Below are 23,755 nucleotides of genomic sequence, written 5' to 3' on the forward strand. Positions count from 1 at the left end.
TTAATCACGTTCATATAAATATTGATATTTTAATAATATTTTAATTCTTATTAAAATTGGATTACAAAAAGATACTGATATCTTATAGGAAGTAATACTTTATTTTAGTATTTTCTTAAAATAAATACTGCCTTTATTTATTCAAAAATAAAACAAATAAATAATAAGACTTCAGTATAAACTTACATCATCTTTTCTAACAACAGAAGAAGCGTTTGACATCTTTCTTTTACCTACAGAAAAATTTGAATGTTAATTACATACATATGTTATAACGAAATATACAAAATAACATAAGAGAACTTACTTGATCAATTGTACGATTTCCTAATGTTTTACTAACCATAGCTAATGAATTTTCAGAATATTCCTTTTTAATAGTTTGCAGTAGTATCATATCCTCTTGCCGTGTCCATGGTTCAGCATTTACATTAATATTTAAATTAACAGTATTTCTTATTTCATTAGATAAATTAGTTTTATTTACATTATTATCTAACGCATTAGCTTTTACGTATGCTGTGTCCTCTGTTATCTCTTTTGCAGAATCTTTCGAATCTTCACACGAGGATTCATTAACTTTCATATACTCAAGATCGTATGAATTCGTGTCTTTCACTTTCATATCTTTATCAATTTTCTTTTCCTTTTTATTCTTACATTGTGTTATACGCATTCTTTTAGTATTTATATGCATATAATCTATCTCGCTAACTGATCTCTTCAAACATCTCTTTTGATCTCCAGATTTTGATGGAGACTTTATATTTTTCTTAGATTTCACTATTAGTTTTCCTCCTTCTTCATTTTCTTTAGTAGATGAACTTTTTGACATTAATTGTTCATCAGAATGGAATTCATTTTTGGAAGATTTTCTTCGTTGTCTAGAGGAAATAGATGGAACGAATTTGTCAACCGTTTTTAAAGATACACGAGCAAGATTTTCTAATTTTTCTTCATCAGCTCCAGGAAAAATAATTTTAGCAGGCCTTAGACCTTCGGATGTTTGAAGATAAATTTTGCCATTGAGAAACTGTTCAAATAATTAAGTAATATTAATTATTAATTTTTGTAATGACCACTATGTAGCCTCAAATAATAATAATAATAAAAAAATGTTCATTTTTTACGGTTCATGAATAATAATTTTCGTTGTGTTACATATTTGAAGCTACTTCAATAAGTTAAATAAAAAAATAATAATTTACCCTTGTACCACAAGATACACAGTGTTCCGAAATATTCTTAAAAGTAGTGTCATCGCCGCTATGGCAATTGCATCTGCAGTTTTCTCCGCCATAAGGATCTTCCTGAGATGCCAACACAGATAATTCAACGTTTTCATATAATTCTGCGGCGTCTTCTGTATAAACTTTATTTTTATCATATGGTCCCATTGGACATGTTAAATTTTCAAACATATGCGATGCAAATAAACTAAAAAATAATAATATGTGTTAAACACTCATACCTTTAGTTTTTTATAGCATAATATACAAATCATTTTTATACTTAATTACATTACAAGCACTACCTTTCTGGTGGTTTCGCGGTAGGTAATATTTGTAAAAATAAATCCATAACTAATGGATGTCCTTTAAGTATAGGATTCATGGCTGTATGAACATGTTCTAAAGTTGTTTGAGGATCAGATGAAAGTTGTGTAATAGCTTGCATTATTTTTGCAATACGAGAAGGTAGTTTAGCAAAATATATTTGAACTACATTAATAAATTCGCTCATTTTTTGAAGCATTATATACTCCACTGACTTATCTATCATTGCAGCTTGATGCGGCTTTAAAAATAACAAAAAGTCTGTACAAAGCTCAGGATATTCGTGTAATTTTTCACATACATTCCGATATAAATTAATAGTAATTGCGTCTTTATTCTTTGCATTTATTTCTTTAATTTCTTCATTCTGCACAGACTGTGATGTACTAGAAAAGGGTAGCTCATTTTCCATTTGATTAATACTCTCCAATTTTTCATAATAATCTAAATATAATTTTATCACGGATCGAAAGATTTCTGGACTACTAAATTCTAATGTTAAATGCAATTTTTGAAGATACGATGCTGCAAATTCTGTATAAAATGACAAGTTATTAATGTTTTATTAAAATGTACTAAAATCATTAGCATAACTAGGATTCTTTTCCGAGGTGAGCTAGGTCGTTTAGTTTTATTAATAGTGTCAAATGTTTACTACTGTTTAATTCTAATAGTAATACGAATTTCACAAAATAAAAACATTATTATACGCTATGTTTTTAAAAACAAGATCTCAAAATAATGAGACAACCAGTTCACAAGGTTGGGTGGGCAAGTCCTAGTTACGCCAATGACTAATATCATTAAGTACAACATACTTGATCCTCTTGCTTCTTCATTTAATGGATTTTCAGATTCCAGAAGCCTTTTAATATTTTCTAATTCTCTAGCTTCTTTAGCTTTCTTTCTATTAATAGAATCTTTTTTTATAGTGGTACTGGCTAACATTAATTCTGCTATTTCCTCCTCACTATCCTGTAAGAAAATAGAAAATATTTGAAACTTTTACTTAATTCGAGTATAATAAGAAATACTCTTACCTACAATTTTTGGCAAGCTTAACACTTTCTCCGAGTTTTTATCTAACTCGCTTTTCTCTTTGGTTTTTAAAGTATTATAATTAGATGATAATCCTTTCGATCCTAAAACTTGGGCCATTAACTTCATATTTTGAGCACTTCTTGTCTTTGCTAATCTAGGCGTAGTCTTTCTTAACGGAGGTAACTCTTGTACCACATCAGATTTTTTAGAAAGTTTACTACTTTTTGAATTTATAAATTCATCGTTTTGAACGTTTTCAATATTTTCATCTACGTTTTTTTCTTTATCGTTTTCTGTGATTGTGGTCTTCGAAAAATTATTTTCATGTAATATATGCGCTTTATTACATACCATATCAGAATGATGTAATACAACATTTGTTTTATTTGTTGGTGCTTTTGTCAGGTCATTAGAGTAAGTATTTTCATTTACTTTTGAATTGTCTTCTGTTATAGCTTTACTTACTGTTTTTTTATTGATATTTGCAGGTAATATCTTTGGTAATTCATTAACATTTGGGTTACATAAAGATTGAGTATTGGAAGTAGCTGTGAAATTTTTATTATTTTCGCTTGTTGAACAATTCTTTTTCACAAGATCGTTATATGAATTCAATATATGTTTTCGTTTAAGTAAATCAATTTTTTGCTTCGTCTGTGTAAAATCATATATATGTTATTTTTGTATTGAAATGTTTAAAAATTATTATTTCTTATACTTAAAAAAATTGTATAAAAAATATATTCATTAAATAGAAAGAAAATATATAAGATACTTAATTAAGCTTATCACTTACATTATTAAGATAAGTTTGCCATTCTACAGGTAAAAGATTTATTGGTTGATCTTTAGGTGCTCTAAGATCGCATCCTAACGTTATGTAATGTATTGTTCTAGGAGCAGAGCCTTTCTCGAAATAATACTGAAACGATATTTTTAGTTTTTAAAATTTATCTCGTAAATTGTATGTTTATAAGGAAGAAAAAGGGCTAAAATTACCTTTATTGGATTCGCTTCTTTCGCATAACGCCTTTTTTGAACATGAAAAAGTACTCCTTGAGCTTCTCTACATGGTACTAAATACTGAATAATTAATTGAATTGCATCTATGAATTGAGCCTTTTTACTTTTAAATTTTCTTGGCTTTGATGCAACAAAAGGGATAAATTGTTCTAAACCTAATGCGATTAAACTAAAAATAGAGTTTCAATTAATTATAATTTAATTTTTATCATGCGTATCATTGTACTCACTTTTCTTCAGATTTTAGGTACGGAGAACGTACGAATTTCATTAATTCACTTCGAAAAGGTATTTGAGGTAAAAGTTGCGGATACATTAAAGCTTTACTTTCTAAAAATAACTTTTTTAACTCTGGATGAAATTTGGGAACGTATTTCCATTTATTTGATTGATATATCTTTTTAATTGCATCCTCATCTGCAAAAGTTTTTTTAAAATCTTCGTAGAATTTATTATCCAAAAATTTATTTTCCCAATCAGACACTAATTTTAAAGCATCTGGTAAATTTGTTGCATTAAATGCAGAATTAGGACCATTGCTTAAATACCTAATATAATATATAAAGTGTAAATAAACATATATTTTACGTGTTAATAAGCTGTTTAATTATAAACTTACTTTACACTGTTTATAAGCTGCTTGCATGTTTTTGAATGTGCATGTAAATCTGGATGCATGTATGTCATGGCAAAATGTTGTACAGTTAACTGAACATGTTGCTGAAATTGAATTGCTAATAATTCTCGCTGCTCAGAATTTATTAAATTAGGAATCTCAGGCTCTTTATAAGCAGGCAGTAAGTCTGTTACAGAACAATTCTAAAACAGAACAAATTACATCTCTAATTAAAAAACATAATTACTTTTAATTAAAACGTAAATACATTACTTTCCATACCATAATATTATTTTCAGTAGAAGAATTTATATTTTCTGACGGCTTTCTTTTTTTTGAAATTTCCTGTTCTTGTTTCGAGAAGGCATCAGTAAATTCGAATAATTCTGCGATTAAGTTATTTAATTCCTTCCGGGTAACTTTTACAGCTTTATCAGCTCGTAGTTCTTCTTTATCAACTATAAATATAATATTTTAATTATTTTGATAATACGTAATATTTAAAAAAATTTACGATGCCCAGTATATTTACATACGAAAATCTGTTTCTTCATCTTCTAAAATATTATATTCTGGATCTGCTTCTGGATCATCTTCTGTTGTAGGTTCTTGAGTTAACGGTTGAGTGAATTCTTTTAAAAAGTTATCCCAATCTTCATCTACCTCACAATCCCAATCATACATATCAGTCGTTATATCAGGTGGTATAAATGCCTGTTCAATCTGTTCTAAAGGTGTTTCACTCAAGCAAAGTTTTGAACGTGTTCTTTGACCAATACTTTCTTCTTCTGTTGGAACATGAGGTATACTAAAACATATTCTTACATGTAATTATAATTTTACTATAATCATTTATTTCTATATAATTATATTGATTAATAATTTACTTTGGAATTTTAAAAATTCCTTCCGGATCGTACTGAACATTCGATGATTTATCTTGTTCAACTCCAAATGTATCGCATTGATTTAACGGTATTGATGGTTGAGACTCTACATCGCTATTTGTAGAATTTTCTGCTTCTCTTTCATCATCACTTTGTTTATCTTGTTCTGGATTGTACTCTTCATCAGAAGAATCTTCTGGTAATTCTTCTTCAATAAGTACTTGTACTTCTGACGAAGCTTTTTTCACTGAAGTTATTGGCCATGGGATATTAACTTGAGCTGCTGCTAATTCTCTGTATTAAAATATTTTCAATTAAAAAAAATATTTAGCATGGTCATAAAACATACAAGACATATTTCATATAACCATACTTGGCCTTTGCTCTTGTTAATTTTGGTTCAAAAAGTACATCGTCTTCTGTATCATAAAGACGATTTTTAACCATTGCCATTACATGTTCATTGGTAATAACATGCTTTAAGATATTCTTTACATTGGTAGCTGTAAGATTAATTTTAGCTGCTTTAGCATCAAGTTGCCTTTCAATTTCTTCTTCCATCTCATTAATGACTGAACAAGTTTCTTCGACAGCATCTCTTTTATGTTTACTTGAAGGCTCATAATTGTCAACTTCAGAGACGTCAATTTGTAAGTCTGGAGTTTCAGAGTCAGACGATTCATCATTGTTCACATCATTAAAATCAAAGTTAAATGAAAACGACAGATTACATTTTTTTGGAGATTCATTTAAAGAAACAGAAGAACAATTCAGATTTACTTCTTTCTCAACAATATTTTCTTTTGTAGATTCTTCCCTAAAATTAAAATCCTAATTAATGCTTGTATTATATTATATAGAGCATGTTATATATTTTTATAAGAAATATTTGAGGATTGTCAGATATGGGTCCCATGCTATAGAACCTAACCTAACTTATTTTTGCGAGTATGATTGTGTACGTCATTTATTGTTATATGGCACTCTAATATCCATGGGACCCATATCAGACGACAGCCAAATATTTAAACAATTACGTACATTTTTTAGCAAACTTTGCTGATAAATAATACCGGAGTAATCACTCCGTCAAAATCTCACATAATACATAACAGTGTTCCGAAACAAGAGAACAGTAGCGCCGCCTATCAGGAAGTGGCGGAAACTACAAGACAACTTACCGACTGCCGAAGGAATGGTCGATAAGTCGGTAACTCGTCGAGTAGTTTGCGCCGTTTTTGTATAGATGGCGCTGCTATTGAAAACAGGAACTCACCCTCCTACCTCTTCGATGTCCGAAGACGAACTAACGCGCTTCAACGCAAAACGCTTAATTTATACAGATAGGTTTTATGTTCGCCAGCCATACTTATGAAGGTAATTTAATATTATCTACAATGTCATTTGTGTGAAGAAAAGAAAATTCATGTTATCGCGATTTCCCATAAAACTATTTTTCGTAAATCAATTAGAAAGTGAAATTAACGGAAATACATAAACTATTATTGTCCATTTACATACCCTAATCACCCCTCTAGAGGTGGAAGAGAATATATAAAGAGACGTTCTAGCACTTGAGATAGCCAGTTTTCTTTTCAAAATTTCGAATTCGTACATTAGGCAAGGACTAAGTGCCTTGGTTATTAATTTACGGAAAATAAACATAGTTTAATTTAACGTTTGATATTTGCAATTGAAAATGAAATTTCTAATCTTTCTTTTTTTAACTGCTTTTGCAATAACAATCTTTGTCGAGGCGCAAGATATTTCGAATCTGTTGAACGATAGACGTTACGTGCAAAAACAAATTAATTGTATTTTGGGTCAAGGCCATTGTGATGTCGTGGGAAGGAAAATCAAAGGTAAGAAATGAAATTAAAATAACTAATTCAAGTAATTTTTCTTGTATCACGGAAAATTGAACTAAAATATGTGTTATGAATTCAATGGCACTTGATCTTTGAAAGATGGATGTTCTGTGACTGCGACGGATGTTCTATTTAATTACTTATTACATACATAATACTTATTAAATGTTAATAATAGATTTCAATGAATTTTTGAATAATTTTCATTACAATTTGTACAGAGATATTACCGGAAGCTTTGAATAATCATTGCCGTCGTTGCACACCTCGACAAATGGCACACGCACGCACATTGATCGCATTTATGAAAGAAAATTATCCGAACGAGTGGCATATTATTGTACAACGTTATACAGCAATGCCGTATTATAAAAATTACAGAAGAACTTAATAAAATGACAGTAACGAAGGAGGAGCGTCGTATTCTACTGATAAATTTTGATGGACTTTGAAACGAACAATAAAGTATTAACAATTTCATATTAACAATTTGTTTTCTTTATTCTTTTTTCTATCAACCCCTTCAAAAATTTGAACAAAATAATTTGTATAGAACGAAGGTTCTGTCCCTTAAGCCTTAAGGGATACCTGTCGATAGAAAGCTTCGACAGTCAGTTTTTCGCAATATAGATAGTTGAAGGATAAAAAGTTAGTTGAAATCATGATACGACCAGCATATTAATCAATGCGATGATTCTAATGTCGAAACTTACACACATAACATGAACCAGATATTCTATCATATAGTAGAAGATTTAGCAACTTCATTTTGCTTCTACGTACAATATGTATGTTACTAACATCATATCGTGATATGATACTTTATTATATTTAAATAAAAATTCGAACACATATATGTAAGTAGGTATTGTAAGAGCGTATTGTTGAGAAAAAAGAAATATTGCTTCATAAGAGGAAATGTTTTGTAGGTCACGAACAAAATCGACAGATCGTCAGCAAAATTTCAAGTAATAACCAATAATAAATCAATCTTGTGTAATAATCGGATACAGAACGTTTACTTATTTGAAATTGAATAAAATAAAACAATACACAGCGCATTGTGTAGATTAGTGTGCTTGTTACCGGCTCGCCTCTACTCTATTATCAACCCTTAAACGATTCATTCAAACCACTATTTTATTTCCATTCAGCCAAAAGTACTCGTTGTAATACATTACACATTAATTAATTAGAAATAAATCAAATACATTTGTTACCTTTTCAATGAACACCTATTCCTTGTATCTTAATAACGTCGTTTGACAACGATCGTTTAAAAATACGTACATATACAATATCCTCGAGTAACATGTATATCCACTCCCCCCAATATCCTCTGCGTTCAGCTACATATATAATTCGGTAGCTTACTCGACGGTTACAAACAGCATTTTACTTTCCACGCTGGAGGATACTTTTCAAAGGGAATTCATTCGTTCTTTCTTGTTTTGTTATCGTAATTCCATAGAATAATTTCTAATTATTTCTGCTGCTGCTGCTGCTGCTGCTGCTGTACCCCATTTTTATTTTTTCAAGTTAAGAATTGGTAAAGACGTATTCGCCACAACATGAAAGTTTACTTCCTGCTATTCAGCTTAATTGTAACAAGTTGTGTAGCAGTTGAAAAATATCCAAGTAAATACGACGACGTCGACGTTGATAGGATACTTCAAAATGGACGTGTTCTTACCAATTACATTAAATGTATGTTGGGTGAAGGGCCTTGTACCAACGAGGGTAGAGAACTGAAAAGTAAGTACCAGTTATTTAATTTCATACAAGTGCTGATTTTATACTTGCAGTATTTGTATTTATATTTGCAGTTACATTTACCACTTTCGTATTTTTTATGTTCCAAACGAGCAAAATTAATCAGCCTTAAAGCGAAATGTATGTTAAACAAATAAATTTTCTTTTCTACATAAACGTTAATGTTTGGACATATACGAAATTTCTACGTACATTTGCTGCAACGATTACGACAGAGTTCAACTTACTCTCCCTCTCTTTATTACGTAACTTGAACTTTCTCGTACGGATTACATCGAACTTTCTTAAATAACATTCAAGTTCTGGTTATATGTATTTAAACGTAAAATCATTTTTTATTTCTCCTTAAATGTATGTAAGATATTAAATTTCTTTTTTTTAATTTGGTTCAATACAATTTCTGAATTAATTTGTAAATTTATCATTTTAGGAACATTACCAGATGCGTTGTCTACGGGTTGCAGTAAATGTAATGAAAAACAGAAAATTACTGCAGAAAAGGTAATAAATCATCTCAGAATTAAAAGGCCTACAGATTGGGAACGACTTACTGCAAAATACGATCCTAATGGAGAATACATGAAGCGTTACGAAAATACCCAAACTGCCAAAAAGACATAAATTTGTTATTTATAAATTTAATATTAAAAAATAAGATTTAATTTGTATAATTAAAATAATTAAAACATACATGTAGTTTGTAATGTTCAAAAGGACACATAAAATTCTTTAGGGATTTTATATTAGGTGCCAAATTGAACCAAATTTTTTTATTATTTCGTACATTAATGTATTAGATATAAGAAACCTATAATGTAAAATACGAAAGTGGTAAATGTAACTGCAAATATTAATCAATTAATTTGTTTATGTTAATTTAAAATTCCCAACATCAAACATCAAAGGAAATTGGTATTTTTAACGCGAAACGAAAATCAATTCGACGTCTTTCATCAATTACGATTTTGAATTTAAATATTTTCCCTTGAATTTTTATGCATTTGAAATACTATCGATAAATGAAGCAATAATAATGACCATAATTTTATAGATGTTCGCGAATAAAGTACATTTATTTTAAAAACCTGCTTAAGAATAAATTCATATTTTTAATGAAATGTTTAAGTAATATTTATAATTGAAAAACGATACTGTTTAGATTATATTCGAAATTAGAAGTAGAATTACAGTTTTAAAGTTCATTCAACTCGTCTCTTCTTAACAAGCGATCCAAGCTGAAAAGAAAAATCATTGATTTTTAATACTCGGATAATTTATAAAGGTATAATCAAACATTCATATACCAAACTTACAAGATCTGAAATTGCAGGCAAGTTATTAGTCTGATCTGTAACATTTGTCTCTGGTTCTCTAGTTTCCTTTGTCGGGGCAGCTTTTTTCATATTTCTGTGTTGCGGGAATGTAGGCATAAGCTTAGGATCACATGCTATAAAAAAGAATCATATTTAGTACATAGTGATTCATTTTTAATCGATAAAGTATCGTGGAATGAACATTTTTTTGTATTACTCACGTAAAGGGGCTTCTTTAAAATAACTGCTTTGTAAACATTCTTCTGCAGTAGCTCTTTTCTTTGGATCATACATAAATAAAAAATTTAATAATCTTAAACCGGCAGCACTTAACCATGGGAATCTCTGTTTTAAATTATTATATGGTTGTTGCTTCAATGTAAAGTTTTGTAATGCTGGAAGTGTATTAAATTCTGGCCAAATTGCTTCACTTGGAGTACCCAATAAGTCAACGATCAATTCCAGTTGCGCAATTTCCGATCGTCCAGGTAATAGAGGTCGATGTCCAAGTAATTCACCTAATATATAAACAAAATTGCACTAAAATAAATTATCGACTACATATGAATAAAAGAAACAAAAATTATTCACCCAAGATACATCCAGCAGCCCACATATCGACAGAAGTTGTTTGAGTTTTTGCTTGTAACAATAATTCCGGTGCTCTATACCATAATGTTACTACTCTTGGTGTCATTGGTTTTAAAGGTAAACCAAACCACCTAGCTAATCCAAAATCAGCAATTTTTACACATCCTTTATCAGTCATTAGAAGATTTGACACTTTTAAGTCTCTGTGTACAATAAAATTGTGATGCAGATAACGTAAACCCTTTAATACTTGCAAAACAATACATTTGACTTGACTTTCTGAAAATGGGGCTTGCATGTTATCTAATAAACTTGCCAAGTCTTGTTCACAATATTCCATAGCAAGAAATATGCTTTCTAAGCTTCTTCCTACAACTACTTCTCTTAAGTGTACTATATTTTCATGACGACACGATAAAAGTACTGATATTTCTCTTAAGCCGCTAACTGGTAAACCATCTTTCTCATGCTCCATTCGAACCTTCTTTAGTGCTACAACTTTATCATTTTTAGTATCTCTTGCTCGATAAACGATACCATATGTGCCTTCTCCTATACGATTTAATTTTTCAAATTCAGACACAAATCTGCATTTACCCAACTATAAAAAAGAAAAATAATGTAGCTATATAAATAAAGTCATATGGAAGTTGAATTATGATATAAATAAAATCTTTACAATATCTTGTTCTGGTATTTCCATAGGTTTGCCAGTTAAAAATGATGTCAGTACTCCTCTTCGAGTTATCGGTGCTGATGGATCTGGACCACTTTCAGATATAGCTTTTTTATCAGTATCATTGTTTTCTACTGATTTTTTGTCCAAAGTCTCGTCTAAAACAATATTTAGAATTTATACAAGTTATTTATAAATTTACATTTTTTATAAACATGTAATAAACAGAAAAATACATAACCTATTCTATTGATATTTGTATCATAACCATAATAAAATAAAATCATACCTTTCGTCATTATGATTTATTTTCTTTTACAAAATATTATTTTTGGGATTATATTTATTCTTCTTTTCAACATTCGTGTTCAAAAAACAGATATATAAAAACAATTAATTACCCTTAAACATGACCAGTAATACACTAGTATATATACATATGTATGTATTCAATGACTCGAAATCAATTCAAACTTCGTCGCGGAAAGGGGCAACAGCGGGGAATATGTCGCTATCGTTAGACCTGATACTCAATAGTTTGCAAACATTATACCTAGTTCACAAGAGGCGTTTTCGTAAATTTCATTACAAAGAACAAAATTTTCTCAAGTAAATGGTTATTTGTAAAAGCAATCTGACTCGATAATAATAAGTATATGCGGGATAGATAATTTAAATGAAAACATTTAAATAGATAGTATTAATTTATCGATAGTACTTTTAGATTAACTTGTAAAAAAATCACCCTGTATGTATATATATATATATGTAACTTATTAGTTCAACGATTGTAATGTCAGTAATACATATATACATAACTGTATTCTTTTTACAAATATATTTACACCTGCGTCAAAATGGCAGACATCTCATTCTCTAGTCGTGCATATTGTAAGATTATTTTGCATGCAGCTAAATATCCTCATTGTGCAATAAATGGCTTATTGTTAGCCAAACAAAATAATAAAACCGATGGAAAATCCGGTGAATTACGTATTGAAGACGCAATTCCATTGTTTCATATCTGCCTTCATGTCTCACCTATGGCGGAAATCGCGTTGACTATGGTAAATATTTGAATACTCTAGTACAATTAAGAAATTATTAGTATAATCGTTCAAACTTCAAATAAATTAAAAAGTTTATTAAAAAGGAATTACATTTATTTGTAAAAACGAAAATAAAAATACTTTCAGGTTGATCAATATGCTGGTAGCAAAGGTTTAATACTTGCAGGTTATTACTTTGCAAATGAAAACATAAATGATTTAAGGTAATTTATTTTTATGAAACATTTCACATAACTCTTTTAAAAGTTTATAATAATAATAATTTAATTTGTTTTCTTAATACTGTTTCTTTCACTTTAGTACAGATAAACCTGCTCATAAAATAGCAGACAAAATAGCAGAAAACAATGGCAATGCTTTACTTGTTGCAGTAAGTGTTTTGTTAATACATTGAATGCCATAATGGTCATGATGACTTGTATTTTAAATTTTGAATAATCAAATAAGTAACAAAAGAAAGGAAATTGGAAATGTTGAATAGCATCAGTATTATATTAATAATGGAAAAAATCAGTTTAGAAAATTATATTTGAACATTACCTGATTGTATCCTTAATAATTATAATTTTAATACAGCTGATTATACATGTTCATTATCTTTTTCTTTTATCAGGTGGATAACAAGGAAGTAACACTCAGTATGAATTCAAATCCATTAAGAGTGTCACAGTATATAGATGGCAAATGGAAACTAAAAGATATAACAGAGTAATTCATTTAGCTATTTATTTAAACTAATGCTGCATAATTTTTTGCTCCCAAATGATACTTTGTCCTGAGTTACTTTTACTGATGGACTCTAATAGCTTATTTAGCTGGTAATAGCAGAAGACAGAAAGAAAACCCATAATGAGAGTAACCCAGGAGGGGAGTATTGCTTATGAGCAAGAAATTAGGCAGTTCTAATTTAAATATTTAAATTTTGATGTTTAATAAAATACTTTTATGTTGTAGTGTATATTATGATAAAGGAGTAATGTATACAGATGCACTATATTCTTTACTAAAAGCAGAACATTATAAAAATCTTATAGATTTTGATAATCATCTTGATGATATTTCTCTTAATTGGCAAAACTGCAAGATTAACAAGATTATAGATGAAATTGTGGAAAAATACAAATAAAGACATTTAATTGAAACATCATTTTTTGTGAATAAATTATAACAAAGCTTTTTAAATGCATTTAGAAATATTTAATGTAAATAAACTTATAAATAAAAATTGATTTGGGAGTAGTGACATGAAATAAAAATATTAAATCCAGTTAATTTAAATTTCCTGCTTGTCTATACAACCAATTTAAAGGAATGAGGCACCGATCAACATTAAAGGAATTTATGTCTCTTATTATTACAAGAAGTCTCGTGACACGGTACATACAGGAGCAAGAGTGTATATTACGCACTCATCGATTGACCCCCATAGTTTTACACGAACCTAATTAGTAGATGTGATACTTTGACCAATCAGATTACCTTATTCTCACGAGCTTCTTGTGATTGGTGGACAGTAAATGCATACGTATTTCTATTTCTAGCCCGTGAATTAAAATATATGTAGTGTTGAATATTCCAGGTTAGAATACATGGAAATTGTAAAATAATTTTTATTTCATTATGACTTGTTTATTAACACAGCATAAATTTGAATGCCGGTAAGCTATTAAAATATTAGATATATATTTTAATTTTAGTAAAGTTTTAATGTTTAATATCAATAAAAATGTATTGCACAAAATTTTATTTAATAGCAAAATAAATTTGTTTATGCAGCGTCAGTTCAGTTTTAAATAAGAATAATCGGTTATATGGAAGAAATTATATGTTTGACAATTCTCCTGATACATGTTGGAACTCTGATGCAGTAAGAAAATATATTTATTTTAATATTTCAAAATTTACTTTAAACTAATAAAGTTTTAAATATCCTAATAATAAGTAATAAATATTTCAATGAATTCCAGAATTTATATGCTATTGAAATATATATTTTAGGGAACACCACAGTGGATAATTATTAATTTTGAACAAGAATGTGAAGTAAATTCATTTGAAATTGAATTTCAAGGAGGATTTGTTGGCAAAAATTGTCATCTAGACATTGGTGATAAAAATACAGAATTTTTTGAATCATTTTATCCAGAAGATAAAAATACATTACAGAAATTTTATTTAAAGAAATCTGCAAAAGCAAAATCGTTTAAATTTGTGTTTAATGAAAGTACTGATTTCTTTGGTAGAATAATCATATATAAATTAGCTTTGTATTTATAAGATATATGTTATTATTTTGACAATGAAGTAAATAAAATTATTGTTTTATTTTTTACACACAATAATAATTCACTATTATACTAACCGAAATTACTATATTAAAAACTTTATTTATGACTTTCAACTTTAAGAGGCCTTAATAGTCCTCTAAACGTTATAATGAATTACTCATTTACTTTAAAATGTATTTGAACAATATATATCTATACATATACTGTACGTGGAAACACGAGTGCCCCCCGTTACAATAGCTAAGATTTCGCCCGCCACGAGCGGGCCAGTATATATATATATAATTTATATTATATCTAGATACATGATGTACACAATAAAAATATATGCATTCTTTAAATTACAAACTATCTACATAATAAGTAATAAATAGTAAATTACAAAAATATTAAAAAAAAAAAAGAACACGTCTGCACTGAAACTTATATACAATGATTTCATGTAGTACGCAATATTATATGAATAAGAGAATACCTTTTTATTTGATGCATCAGTTAGCAGAAATAGCTGGACCTAGTTGTCGCATTAATTTATAACATTCTTGAAGTCTTTTTCTGTCACCTACTCTTTCAAGAGTTTTAGCAGCTTCTGCAAGCATACCAGCACGCTCTCCAGGCGAAGCCAACAACAACGCAGGCAAATGTCGACATGCTAAGCACAAAGCTACTGCATGTTCTCTTTCTCCACTGTACTGATCCTGAGAACGATCTTTTCCACAGATAATTGAAGAACGCGAATTCCTATGATGCAAACTACGGTCTAATAATATTTGAGTTTTTACTGGTGTCGCTCCTGCCATTATACGTGCTGTCGCTTCGTAAAGAAATACTCTCGCCATCGTTGACTAAGAAGTACGCGATAATTAATAAATGTTAATATGGAAAATAAATAATATTTTAAATATTCAAACTTACTGGAATGTGCTGACACAATTGTCTCAGACAAGCTAAATCACGTTGAAAACCTCCAAGTGATATATTTATATTTGATTTATCCAAATCGCCATCTAATTCTTGCCAAAATGTAGTTCGCATCTCAAGTAACCAATCACAAATCCACAATTGAGTAAGCTGGAAATAACGTATAATGATAAATACATCATCGAGATAAAATTTAAATATATTAAAGATTTAAACATTTTAATTATATATATATATGTATACATGTGCGTATGTAGACATATATACATATATATTACTCTATGGCGCTGACACCTGCCACAGGAGTTGCACTGTAGAAGTATTGCACAGTTATATTTCATGCAATGCAACTACAATGCACACTTGTAACAGGTAAGCAATTCACATAAATACATAGAAAAACTAAAAAATTACATAGTTCTAACTTGATTTGTTGCTCTGAATTTTGTTAAAAACTTTAAATTTTCAAATAGTGTATCTGTAAATTACAATTACAATATTTCGATATCTTACCAAAACATTTTGCAATGATTGTTGCTTGCAATGATAATAAACTAGACTCTGCTCAAGTAATATTCCTGCTTGATCAATAAAACGCATCGAAGCTGTTTTGGTAGTTGCTTTTGCTGCTTGCAAAGCGTTTAAAACAATGTACGGCAATGGACTAGTATTGCTGTTATTATTACAGAGTTGATAATTTTTTTCGTAAGGAAATTTACTTTCAACAATACTCCATGCCTGTGAATCATCTTCTTTTAATCTCCAACATGCTGCTACATACATTACTGCTCCCCACCATAATCCAATTTCATCTTCGCAGTCTAGAATTTTACATATAATAAAACAGAAAAATGAAATGAAATGCTTGTAATAAATTTATTGCGTAAAATTTATTTGTTTTTTAACTTACGGGTAGCTGTAACTTTGTTAGTACATAAAAAACCAGCATCTACTCCAGCAGAGGACATGATAGTTTGTCCATACTCCAATATCGAGGATAAATGAGTATCTCCTGCAGTACCAGTTAAAATCCGTAAACAATATCCAATTAAGTAATCTCTATACGCACGTGATGCATACGACAAAGGATCAGCTTTACTACTTTGAGATGTAAATTCATTATCTGATTGTTCTCCATATTGCCATTTCTGGAATGCTAAAAATTTAGCACCGTCATCGCTCATAATCCACTTGAATTTTGCTGGAATTGCGCACGATGAAAGTAACGCGCGCGCTTTTCCCAGGTAATATTTATGAATAAATGGTAAAGGTGATTGTTTGAAACATAATGCAACATTGATGTATATTTCTGCCAATAATGATTTTGGCATAGATTCACCAGTGGCTTCTGCATAATTTACTGCAGAAAAAGCAAGATATAATGTTCCATTTTTAGAACCTTCTGATAAACGTAAACAAAGCATATGTTGGTAAATGATGGCTATTTCCATAGCTGATATCTCAGCTTGCTGTCGTGTAGTTTTTTCGGAAAACCATTTATGAGTGTGTAATATCCATTTCCCAATCCATAACTTATGAAGAAGCTGTCTTATGATCTGCCACATAATTGCTAGCCAAGCTTCTGCACGTGACGATGGATACGGCCGACCTAAATATTGTAAGCACTGATGCAAATCGCGATTTGCTTGGCTATATTCATTTTTTGATATATTAAATTCCGCTTGACGCCTCCATCGATGAAGTTCAAGGAACAATTTACTATCAGAAGTTAATATCGGATCGCCGTAAAGCAGTAATCTGTAAAGTCCACCGATCAAAAGTATAGCATTTGTTAACCATAAAAACACATTGCTCCAAATTGGATTTTCAACTTCTGATTGATCTGAAAAAGAATTAGTATTGTTTATTATTACATTTAACATATGTTTGTATTATAATATTGTACCTTGATAATTCAGTATCGTGCGACCGTCCAGTTTTGTATTTGCAAAATCAGAGTTGAATCTTCCAACATTATTTATGAGAAAACCCAAAGGATTGAATGCTAACAGAAGGAGCATAAATCCACAAAGTGTAAGTCTGGTATGATCTCTCATGCCTTGATTTGTAAGGACAGACGTAGAGTGAATGTTTTGTAGTACATCTGGATCATCTTTGATCGATGATGGAGAAGGTGGTGATAATGGCGCTGGTGCCGGAGATAAGGATGGTTCACTTGAATCTGATCGAGGTGGTGTAAGTTCACCACATACTAATAAATCGCGCAGATTTTGTCTTTGCGCAGCCATTTTTAATGACATGTTTTCTGATTTTAATTTTGCATTAGAATTCTGAAGAAATCTGTAATTTTCAAACTAATAAATATTTTTACTATTTTACGATATACCTGAAAAAAAAATTAATTAAATTTGTTAACAGAATGTACCTAATATAATCAATAGTCTTTCTTAAAATCGCTGATTTATTTAACTTAGCATCCACTCCAACAATGATATTTTTCAATTCAATGATTTTATCATTGATTGATGTTCTATAACGTCGTTCTATAGCATTATGAGCACTGCGTTTTACTTCTTTCACTTTTGGTACACCTACATGAGTAGCTGTATTCAAACGATTAATCTGTACTTTATCAGTATCTAATACAACAGGAATACCTAAGTAATTAAAAATGTTTAAGTAATCAACATTTTTGGCACATAATAAATAATTCAACCGATAGAATTCTTACCAGTGGTTAAAACAGTTCCATTAGCAGTATTTACTAAAGTATGTATTTGATGTGGTACAGAAGCTGAAGTAACAGCTTGTGAGCCTCTAGAATAAACAACTGATTCTGACTTGATAAGTTTAGCTGGTAAAAGTAACTGTCTTTGTTGTGTCACTGGTGCTATTGTTACAACTGGTGATGACTGAACACTAAAGTTCACATTTTGTGGAATAGCATACTGTGAACTAAATACCGTAGGTGTTTGTGTAACAGATATTCTTTGTGCTCTATTTTTCATAGATGCTATATCTTGGAGTTGTGGTTGCTGTTGTTGCTTTTGTTGCTGTGATGACATACAAGGAATCTGTTGCGTATTTTCTGTTACCACTGGAGTTATCATTACATTTCCATTTGGTACAGATTTAATAATATTAGGATCTTTAAAATCTTGAAATTCTTTAAAATCTTTTAATTCTTCGCTGCCACTGAAGTTTAAAAAATCTAAATCCTCTGCATCCATTGCTAGGGGATCATCCAATTGCGAAAGTAATGCATCATCACTAAACAGGTTTTCATTTTTTAATAATTCACTTTCACAATTTGTGAGGAGATCTGTAAATAAAATATAAAATATTCTAAAAGAAATTTAAGATACACATGAACTAATATTATTATATGACTTACATGACTTAAAAGTTATATTAATTCTTATATAATTCATAGCATTTCATAGTTGAACATTATACTATTATCCTTTATGTTTTTACTTAAATACGATTTTTTAATACATAAACACAAATAATAAATACAATGTATCATTTTTATAAGAATTAAAAGGAAATAGATTATGAATAGTGTAAATTGTATTTTAAGGATAAGAGAAGGTTTGATATTTTACTATACTGTATTTGAAATATAATAATACAATCTAATTTGATAAATACTACATGCAACATACCATCGATACCAGTTACTTCATTTAAATTGAAGCTATCGTTTGACTGAAAACTAGAAAAATCATTATCCTGTGTCGATGACCATCTTCCAGGATCTGTCATTGTGGGCTATTGTATATTAAATATTTATTTTCATTAAATAAATACAATGATTAAAACAAAATGACACGCTTATATGTCAAACGTAATAACTCACAAATTACGAACGATCACCCGACCTTTACAGCATCCAATCACAGAACTTCTGAAGATCGGATGATATTACGTCAGTTTGTGTTACTAAACTAACAAAATTTATTGCAAAGTGTGGATGCATTCTAATGAAGACAAATATTATGAACATTTTCATGAAACATTTTGCAAATAATTTTTTGAGCTATTTATTTTATTCTTAAATTTTGAAATCTTGTACTTAAGAAAAAACAATTACAATGTAAATTTTCTTTGTAATTATGTAATTTAATTTTAAATTATTAAAATAAAAAGATTAAAAATGTCAAATAAATAAGGCACAAACATTGATGTAATTGCTTAATTTATATCTTTCATGCCGGAGACTATAGTATATTATATATATATATATATATATTAAATCATAATTATGTATTTATAACGCACATGCGATATATATATGTATATAATATAGTTACAGAAGATTATAAATTGTAACTATATATGTAATAAGAATGATCATTTGCTTACAGTCCATAAGCGTAATTAATATTACTTTATGTCATAAAGTTACTTTTTTTATTGGATTTTTATAGGTTATTTGAATGTTGATGCTCACATGCAAATAATCATGTTCCAAGTTTTTCGTAAGTCAAATCAAATAAAAATATTGACCGTTTGCAATTTTCATTCCGCGGTAAGTTGCATTCAACATTAACCCAGACATTTTTTATTCATTATTTATACATATTTGCTATTTGTTAAAGCACTTACAATGCGTCAAAGAAAAAACGTTTTCCCAAAGATTAGAGAATGGACCTGATTTTAAAGATTTTATTACTGGCGACTTCAAAGAATATGATGGAAAATTAAAATTAGAAAAAGGAGATAAATCTCGTTTAAGATTACCACCATGGCTTAAAACACAGATACCTGTGGGTAAAAATTACAGTAAATTAAAATCACAATTAAGACAATTACGATTAAGTACTGTATGCGAGGAGGCACGGTGTCCCAACATTGGAGAATGCTGGGGAGGCGATAAGCATGGGACAGCAACTGCTACTATTATGGTTTGTAGTACCATAGCAATACATTATGTTACTTTGTATCAAATATAAAATTGTCATTCGAAATTTTAAAACATATTTTTTTGTTACTATTTAATAATTGTATAAAGTAAAATTTAATTTTTACCAAAATTTACTCGGTTGCTGCACTCCTGTTGAATAACAGTTCAATTTTATTCAAAAAGGTTAATTAATAATATTACGAAAACATAATAGTGGAAAAAAATTTAATATAGTTAATGGGAGACACATGTACCCGTGGTTGTCGTTTCTGTTCTGTTAAAACATCACGTACACCATTACCATTAGATCCAGAAGAACCAATAAATACAGCAACTGCGATAACAGATTGGGGTTTGGATTATGTTGTACTTACATCTGTGGACAGAGATGGTTAGTAAATGCTTTTATATTTTAAGTTATAATAGTAAATTAAAATTATATATTTTAATAGATCTGAGTGATGGTGGAGCTAATCATATTGCAGAAACAGTTAAAGAAATTAAACAAAGGTATGTAAATTATTTTAATTTTCCATTGTTATACTGTTCCTGTTATTATAATCTAATATTAATTAAACTTGACATACATTTTTGTAGGAGCAGTATTTTAGTAGAATGCTTGATACCAGATTTTAGAGGTGATGAAAATTGTATTGCAACAATTGTTAATTCTAATCTTGATGTGTTAGCCCATAATATTGAAACTGTTGAACGATTAACTCCATTTGTTAGAGATAGACGAGCTCAATATAGGTAACAAATCTTTACTTGATTCTTTATCTGTTTAATAAACATAAAAAACTTACATATTCATATACTATTTTAGGCAGTCAATAAATGTCTTAAAGACAGCTAAAAAATTTAATCCAGATTTAATTACGAAATCATCGATAATGTTGGGATTGAGTGAGACTGATGAAGAAGTTGAACAGACCATGAAAGATTTGAGAGATGTAGGTGTAGATGCTTTAACGCTTGGACAATATATGCAACCTACAAAAAGACATTTAAAAGTTATTGAATATGTCACACCTGAAAAATTTAAAAAATGGGAACAATTAGGAAATGAATTAGGATTTTTATACACTGCTAGCGGCCCATTAGTGCGTTCTTCCTATAGAGCTGGCGAATTCTTCTTAACAAATATATTAAAAAAGCAAAGAAGTAATAAGATCGAGAAATAGTAAATATATTTATGAAAATATTATTTTGTTGTGACTATCATGAAAATGATTGTTTATATATATATATATTTTTTAGTATAAATTATTGTAAATTTATGCATAGAAATGTGTTGTTATTAACGCGTTGATTGCTGCCACTTAGTTGAAAAATTATCTCCATGTAAAACAAAAAAGTATCGTAGTTATGTATGTGAAATAGCAGTTTCATGAAAATCACTTATATACATTGGCGTAACTAAATATGTAGGAGCCAGGGTGCCCACCCCCCCCCCTTCCCCGTAAACTAACTCTTTTACTATTCTAGAATTCTAAGAATTTAATGTTTTAAAAATCCAAAATTCCAGTCCACCCTAGAAAAAGGTCTTAATTACGCCAATAGTTGTATATATATGATAGTAAAAATGTAAATTATGCATATAATTGTAACTGTAAATAAACGGGAATGTGTTTAAATTCTTTAACCAATTTTCGTGTCTCAAAAATCCTTAATTCCTAAGTTGATTATGATAATTATAATAGAAATACAAATTTTAAGCACAAAATGCACATTCATTTTGTATGTACACATACAACACGTTATAAAATATATTACATTAATCTGTTTCCATTGCAACTGCAGGTTGTGGATCTTGTGGACCTTCGTCAGCAGGTGGAGGTTGTGGAGGTCTAGAATCTTGGTCTACATCTGGTTCGGTAGGTCTTCCACGTTTATCATCTTCAATTTGAGATAAATAAACGGATATCGCATCCTCATCAAATATTGTAAAATCTGTACCTTTTCCAACTACCGCAATAGAGACGTTCTGTAATAACAGTACATATATAATAACTAATACATTATTCAAAACTATATAGGTATTATAAATTAAAATATCTACAAGAAAAATAAATTCTTTCACCTTAATGGATAAATCAACTTCATTAGGTAAAGTATCTCTTAATGCACGAAGACCATGTTTTATAAGTTCGTCAAGATCACACGAAAGAAGTTCATTAAGATGTTTCTCTAAATATGTGCGGGCACTTTGAGAACGTGCACCGATAGCCATTGCTTTGCAATCAAAATAATTTGATGAAGGACACGTCTGATAAATATGTGGTCCTTGATCCTTTAGAACAATAATAACACTTTAATAATAATTTAACGCTAAATAAACAGCAATTGATCATTTTATAACTTACATCATAACCAGCAATAAGTAAACCCACACCATATGGCCTTCTATCGTATCTCTGAGTACATGTTTGCAACTTATTTCCCAATGATGCAAGTAAACGACTTACAGGTAATACATCATCATGGGAATACTTATAGTTTAAACATTCAGTTCGCATATATCGACTAAATATAAATTAAAACAAAATTTTAAAAATAATTTAACTTTTGTCAGTAACAATGAATGAAAACCTCCTGCAATGTACCTTAACATTCTAGCATCAGCAGTTAAACCAGAAATAGAAATTCCCATGTGTTTATCAATGGGGAACATTTTTTTCTGATGCGCTGAAAGCTCGGATGAAGCTCTTTTGAGTGCGATTAAAACAGCATGAGTTTTGTTCTTAAGTCCTACAGTGGCTGATCCTAATTTAACAGCTTCCATCGCATATTCCACTTGATGTAAACGTCCTTGCGGACTCCAAACTGTGACATCACTGTCGTATTGATTGCGGAACTGAAAATTTCATGAAATTGATTTTCGTTATTACTTAACACATCATATTAATAATAAATCTAATAATTGAATTAGAAGACGAAATATTAGAACATAATAATGTAAAACATACATATATAATTTTATACAAAAAATAATTAAGAAATTCCTAATTATAAGATCAGAAGTATAACCCTTTTCCTGTAATTAAAGTAATTTTGCAAGTCTTACGATTATAATGGACAAAATTTGATATTATTTTTATGTATTTTCAAAACATGAGCAATAAATACCATTATTAAATATTTGATTGATGAATAACGTAAACGTCTAAATTAATAATTTTCAAACATGAACTTTCAGAAAACAACTGTCATGCAGTTTAACAAGTGATTTAATAAACTATAGAGAGGCAACATCTTTAAC

General features: G+C 29.4%; 9 protein-coding genes across 13 annotated transcripts; 5 read left to right on the forward strand and 4 right to left on the reverse strand.

Moving 5' to 3' along the window:
• Positions 1 to 15: 15 nt before the first annotated feature.
• Positions 16 to 6,408, reverse strand: LOC114873691. Its single transcript, XM_029182285.2, has 15 exons — positions 6,165 to 6,408; positions 5,497 to 5,940; positions 5,124 to 5,417; positions 4,773 to 5,044; positions 4,519 to 4,694; positions 4,240 to 4,439; positions 3,851 to 4,168; positions 3,597 to 3,789; positions 3,394 to 3,519; positions 2,601 to 3,251; positions 2,375 to 2,531; positions 1,535 to 2,090; positions 1,209 to 1,437; positions 308 to 1,033; positions 16 to 233 (listed from the first exon to the last, which is right to left on the reverse strand). Coding segments are annotated over exons 1-15 (4,395 nt in total). The 5' UTR covers positions 6,167 to 6,408; the 3' UTR covers positions 16 to 182.
• A 24-nt stretch (positions 6,409 to 6,432) lies between these two features.
• LOC114873696 (ejaculatory bulb-specific protein 3-like) lies at positions 6,433 to 7,716 on the forward strand. Of its 2 annotated transcripts, XM_029182295.2 has the most exons (3): positions 6,433 to 6,500; positions 6,953 to 6,985; positions 7,213 to 7,716. In XM_029182295.2, the coding sequence occupies exons 1-3, from the start codon at positions 6,476 to 6,478 to the stop codon at positions 7,380 to 7,382; spliced, it is 228 nt and encodes a 75-aa protein (XP_029038128.1). In that variant the 5' UTR covers positions 6,433 to 6,475; the 3' UTR covers positions 7,383 to 7,716. The 2 variants fall into 2 exon arrangements, with proteins under 2 accessions (XP_029038128.1, XP_029038127.1); XM_029182294.2 differs by having other exon boundaries at positions 6,452 to 6,985.
• Positions 7,717 to 7,861: 145 nt separating this feature from the next.
• Positions 7,862 to 9,626, forward strand: LOC114873695 (ejaculatory bulb-specific protein 3-like). The gene is made up of 2 exons (XM_029182293.2): positions 7,862 to 8,746; positions 9,195 to 9,626. Exons 1-2 carry the CDS (start codon positions 8,563 to 8,565, stop codon positions 9,383 to 9,385), a joined length of 375 nt encoding a protein of 124 aa, XP_029038126.1. The 5' UTR covers positions 7,862 to 8,562; the 3' UTR covers positions 9,386 to 9,626.
• LOC114873692 (cyclin-dependent kinase 10) lies at positions 8,650 to 11,843 on the reverse strand. Of its 2 annotated transcripts, XM_029182287.2 has the most exons (7): positions 11,634 to 11,843; positions 11,348 to 11,502; positions 10,669 to 11,269; positions 10,299 to 10,595; positions 10,078 to 10,211; positions 9,953 to 9,999; positions 8,650 to 8,739 (listed from the first exon to the last, which is right to left on the reverse strand). In XM_029182287.2, exons 1-6 carry the CDS (start codon positions 11,641 to 11,643, stop codon positions 9,964 to 9,966), a joined length of 1,233 nt encoding a protein of 410 aa, XP_029038120.1. In that variant the 5' UTR covers positions 11,644 to 11,843; the 3' UTR covers positions 8,650 to 8,739; positions 9,953 to 9,963. The 2 variants fall into 2 exon arrangements, with proteins under 2 accessions (XP_029038120.1, XP_029038119.1); XM_029182286.2 differs by lacking the exon at positions 8,650 to 8,739 and having other exon boundaries at positions 9,883 to 9,999.
• Positions 11,844 to 12,138: 295 nt separating this feature from the next.
• On the forward strand, positions 12,139 to 13,561 carry LOC114873694 (ER membrane protein complex subunit 8/9 homolog). Its single transcript, XM_029182292.2, has 5 exons — positions 12,139 to 12,411; positions 12,541 to 12,617; positions 12,715 to 12,784; positions 13,028 to 13,122; positions 13,369 to 13,561. The coding sequence occupies exons 1-5, from the start codon at positions 12,202 to 12,204 to the stop codon at positions 13,538 to 13,540; spliced, it is 624 nt and encodes a 207-aa protein (XP_029038125.1). The 5' UTR covers positions 12,139 to 12,201; the 3' UTR covers positions 13,541 to 13,561.
• An 81-nt stretch (positions 13,562 to 13,642) lies between these two features.
• Positions 13,643 to 14,701, forward strand: LOC114873572 (nuclear receptor 2C2-associated protein). The gene is made up of 3 exons (XM_029182018.2): positions 13,643 to 14,072; positions 14,191 to 14,281; positions 14,413 to 14,701. Exons 1-3 carry the CDS (start codon positions 14,035 to 14,037, stop codon positions 14,689 to 14,691), a joined length of 408 nt encoding a protein of 135 aa, XP_029037851.1. The 5' UTR covers positions 13,643 to 14,034; the 3' UTR covers positions 14,692 to 14,701.
• An 18-nt stretch (positions 14,702 to 14,719) lies between these two features.
• On the reverse strand, positions 14,720 to 19,529 carry LOC114873570 (sterol regulatory element-binding protein 1). 2 transcript variants are annotated; one of them, XM_029182017.2, is made up of 9 exons: positions 19,447 to 19,529; positions 19,253 to 19,358; positions 18,316 to 18,906; positions 18,010 to 18,241; positions 17,530 to 17,924; positions 16,534 to 17,466; positions 16,137 to 16,444; positions 15,618 to 15,773; positions 14,720 to 15,547 (listed from the first exon to the last, which is right to left on the reverse strand). In XM_029182017.2, exons 2-9 carry the CDS (start codon positions 19,350 to 19,352, stop codon positions 15,194 to 15,196), a joined length of 3,069 nt encoding a protein of 1,022 aa, XP_029037850.1. In that variant the 5' UTR covers positions 19,353 to 19,358; positions 19,447 to 19,529; the 3' UTR covers positions 14,720 to 15,193. The 2 variants fall into 2 exon arrangements, with proteins under 2 accessions (XP_029037850.1, XP_029037849.1); XM_029182016.2 differs by having other exon boundaries at positions 19,253 to 19,494.
• Positions 19,530 to 19,879: 350 nt separating this feature from the next.
• LOC114873592 (lipoyl synthase, mitochondrial) lies at positions 19,880 to 22,138 on the forward strand. The gene is made up of 6 exons (XM_029182070.2): positions 19,880 to 20,118; positions 20,189 to 20,494; positions 20,728 to 20,884; positions 20,946 to 21,003; positions 21,091 to 21,246; positions 21,320 to 22,138. Exons 1-6 carry the CDS (start codon positions 20,041 to 20,043, stop codon positions 21,675 to 21,677), a joined length of 1,113 nt encoding a protein of 370 aa, XP_029037903.1. The 5' UTR covers positions 19,880 to 20,040; the 3' UTR covers positions 21,678 to 22,138.
• On the reverse strand, positions 21,397 to 23,735 carry LOC114873593 (proteasome subunit alpha type-1-like). 2 transcript variants are annotated; one of them, XM_029182072.2, is made up of 6 exons: positions 23,623 to 23,735; positions 23,100 to 23,350; positions 22,860 to 23,019; positions 22,577 to 22,786; positions 22,270 to 22,480; positions 21,397 to 21,486 (listed from the first exon to the last, which is right to left on the reverse strand). In XM_029182072.2, the coding sequence occupies exons 1-5, from the start codon at positions 23,623 to 23,625 to the stop codon at positions 22,271 to 22,273; spliced, it is 834 nt and encodes a 277-aa protein (XP_029037905.1). In that variant the 5' UTR covers positions 23,626 to 23,735; the 3' UTR covers positions 21,397 to 21,486; position 22,270. The 2 variants fall into 2 exon arrangements, with proteins under 2 accessions (XP_029037905.1, XP_029037904.1); XM_029182071.2 differs by lacking the exon at positions 21,397 to 21,486 and having other exon boundaries at positions 22,206 to 22,480.
• Between the last annotated feature and the right edge of the window lie 20 nt (positions 23,736 to 23,755).

The sequence above is a fragment of the Osmia bicornis genome, chromosome 13 (assembly GCF_907164935.1).
Source record: "Osmia bicornis bicornis chromosome 13, iOsmBic2.1, whole genome shotgun sequence".
Lineage (NCBI taxonomy): Eukaryota > Metazoa > Arthropoda > Insecta > Hymenoptera > Megachilidae > Osmia > Osmia bicornis.

Coding starts and splice junctions, on each gene's coding strand:
- LOC114873696 (XM_029182294.2), top strand. CDS start 6,823: ATGAAATTTCTAATCTTTCTTTTTTTAACTGCTTTTGCAATAACAATC. Junction 6,986..7,212: donor CGTGGGAAGGAAAATCAAAG/GTAAGAAATGAA, acceptor CAATTTGTACAG/AGATATTACCGGAAGCTTTG.
- LOC114873692 (XM_029182287.2), bottom strand. Junction 10,596..10,668: donor GGCTGCTGGATGTATCTTGG/GTGAATAATTTT, acceptor TTTATATATTAG/GTGAATTACTTGGACATCGA. Junction 10,212..10,298: donor TTTTAAAGAAGCCCCTTTAC/GTGAGTAATACA, acceptor TCTTTTTTATAG/CATGTGATCCTAAGCTTATG.
- LOC114873592 (XM_029182070.2), top strand. CDS start 20,041: ATGCAAATAATCATGTTCCAAGTTTTTCGTAAGTCAAATCAAATAAAA. Junction 20,495..20,727: donor CAGCAACTGCTACTATTATG/GTTTGTAGTACC, acceptor AATTTAATATAG/TTAATGGGAGACACATGTAC. Junction 20,885..20,945: donor TACATCTGTGGACAGAGATG/GTTAGTAAATGC, acceptor ATATTTTAATAG/ATCTGAGTGATGGTGGAGCT.
- LOC114873695 (XM_029182293.2), top strand. CDS start 8,563: ATGAAAGTTTACTTCCTGCTATTCAGCTTAATTGTAACAAGTTGTGTA. Junction 8,747..9,194: donor CGAGGGTAGAGAACTGAAAA/GTAAGTACCAGT, acceptor TTATCATTTTAG/GAACATTACCAGATGCGTTG.
- LOC114873593 (XM_029182072.2), bottom strand. Junction 22,787..22,859: donor TACTTATTGCTGGTTATGAT/GTAAGTTATAAA, acceptor ATTGTTCTAAAG/GATCAAGGACCACATATTTA. Junction 22,481..22,576: donor AAGTTGATTTATCCATTAAG/GTGAAAGAATTT, acceptor CTGTTATTACAG/AACGTCTCTATTGCGGTAGT.
- LOC114873691 (XM_029182285.2), bottom strand. Junction 5,418..5,496: donor TTAACAAGAGCAAAGGCCAA/GTATGGTTATAT, acceptor ATTTTAATACAG/AGAATTAGCAGCAGCTCAAG. Junction 3,252..3,393: donor GGCAAACTTATCTTAATAAT/GTAAGTGATAAG, acceptor GATTTTACACAG/ACGAAGCAAAAAATTGATTT.
- LOC114873572 (XM_029182018.2), top strand. CDS start 14,035: ATGACTTGTTTATTAACACAGCATAAATTTGAATGCCG. Junction 14,073..14,190: donor CAGCATAAATTTGAATGCCG/GTAAGCTATTAA, acceptor TTGTTTATGCAG/CGTCAGTTCAGTTTTAAATA. Junction 14,282..14,412: donor CATGTTGGAACTCTGATGCA/GTAAGAAAATAT, acceptor TATATATTTTAG/GGAACACCACAGTGGATAAT.
- LOC114873694 (XM_029182292.2), top strand. CDS start 12,202: ATGGCAGACATCTCATTCTCTAGTCGTGCATATTGTAAGATTATTTTG. Junction 12,412..12,540: donor CGGAAATCGCGTTGACTATG/GTAAATATTTGA, acceptor AAATACTTTCAG/GTTGATCAATATGCTGGTAG. Junction 12,618..12,714: donor GAAAACATAAATGATTTAAG/GTAATTTATTTT, acceptor CTTTCACTTTAG/TACAGATAAACCTGCTCATA.
- LOC114873570 (XM_029182017.2), bottom strand. CDS start 19,352: ATGACAGATCCTGGAAGATGGTCATCGACACAGGATAATGATTTTTCT. Junction 17,925..18,009: donor AAGACTATTGATTATATTAG/GTACATTCTGTT, acceptor TGAAAATTACAG/ATTTCTTCAGAATTCTAATG. Junction 15,774..16,136: donor AATCATTGCAAAATGTTTTG/GTAAGATATCGA, acceptor CGTTATTTCCAG/CTTACTCAATTGTGGATTTG.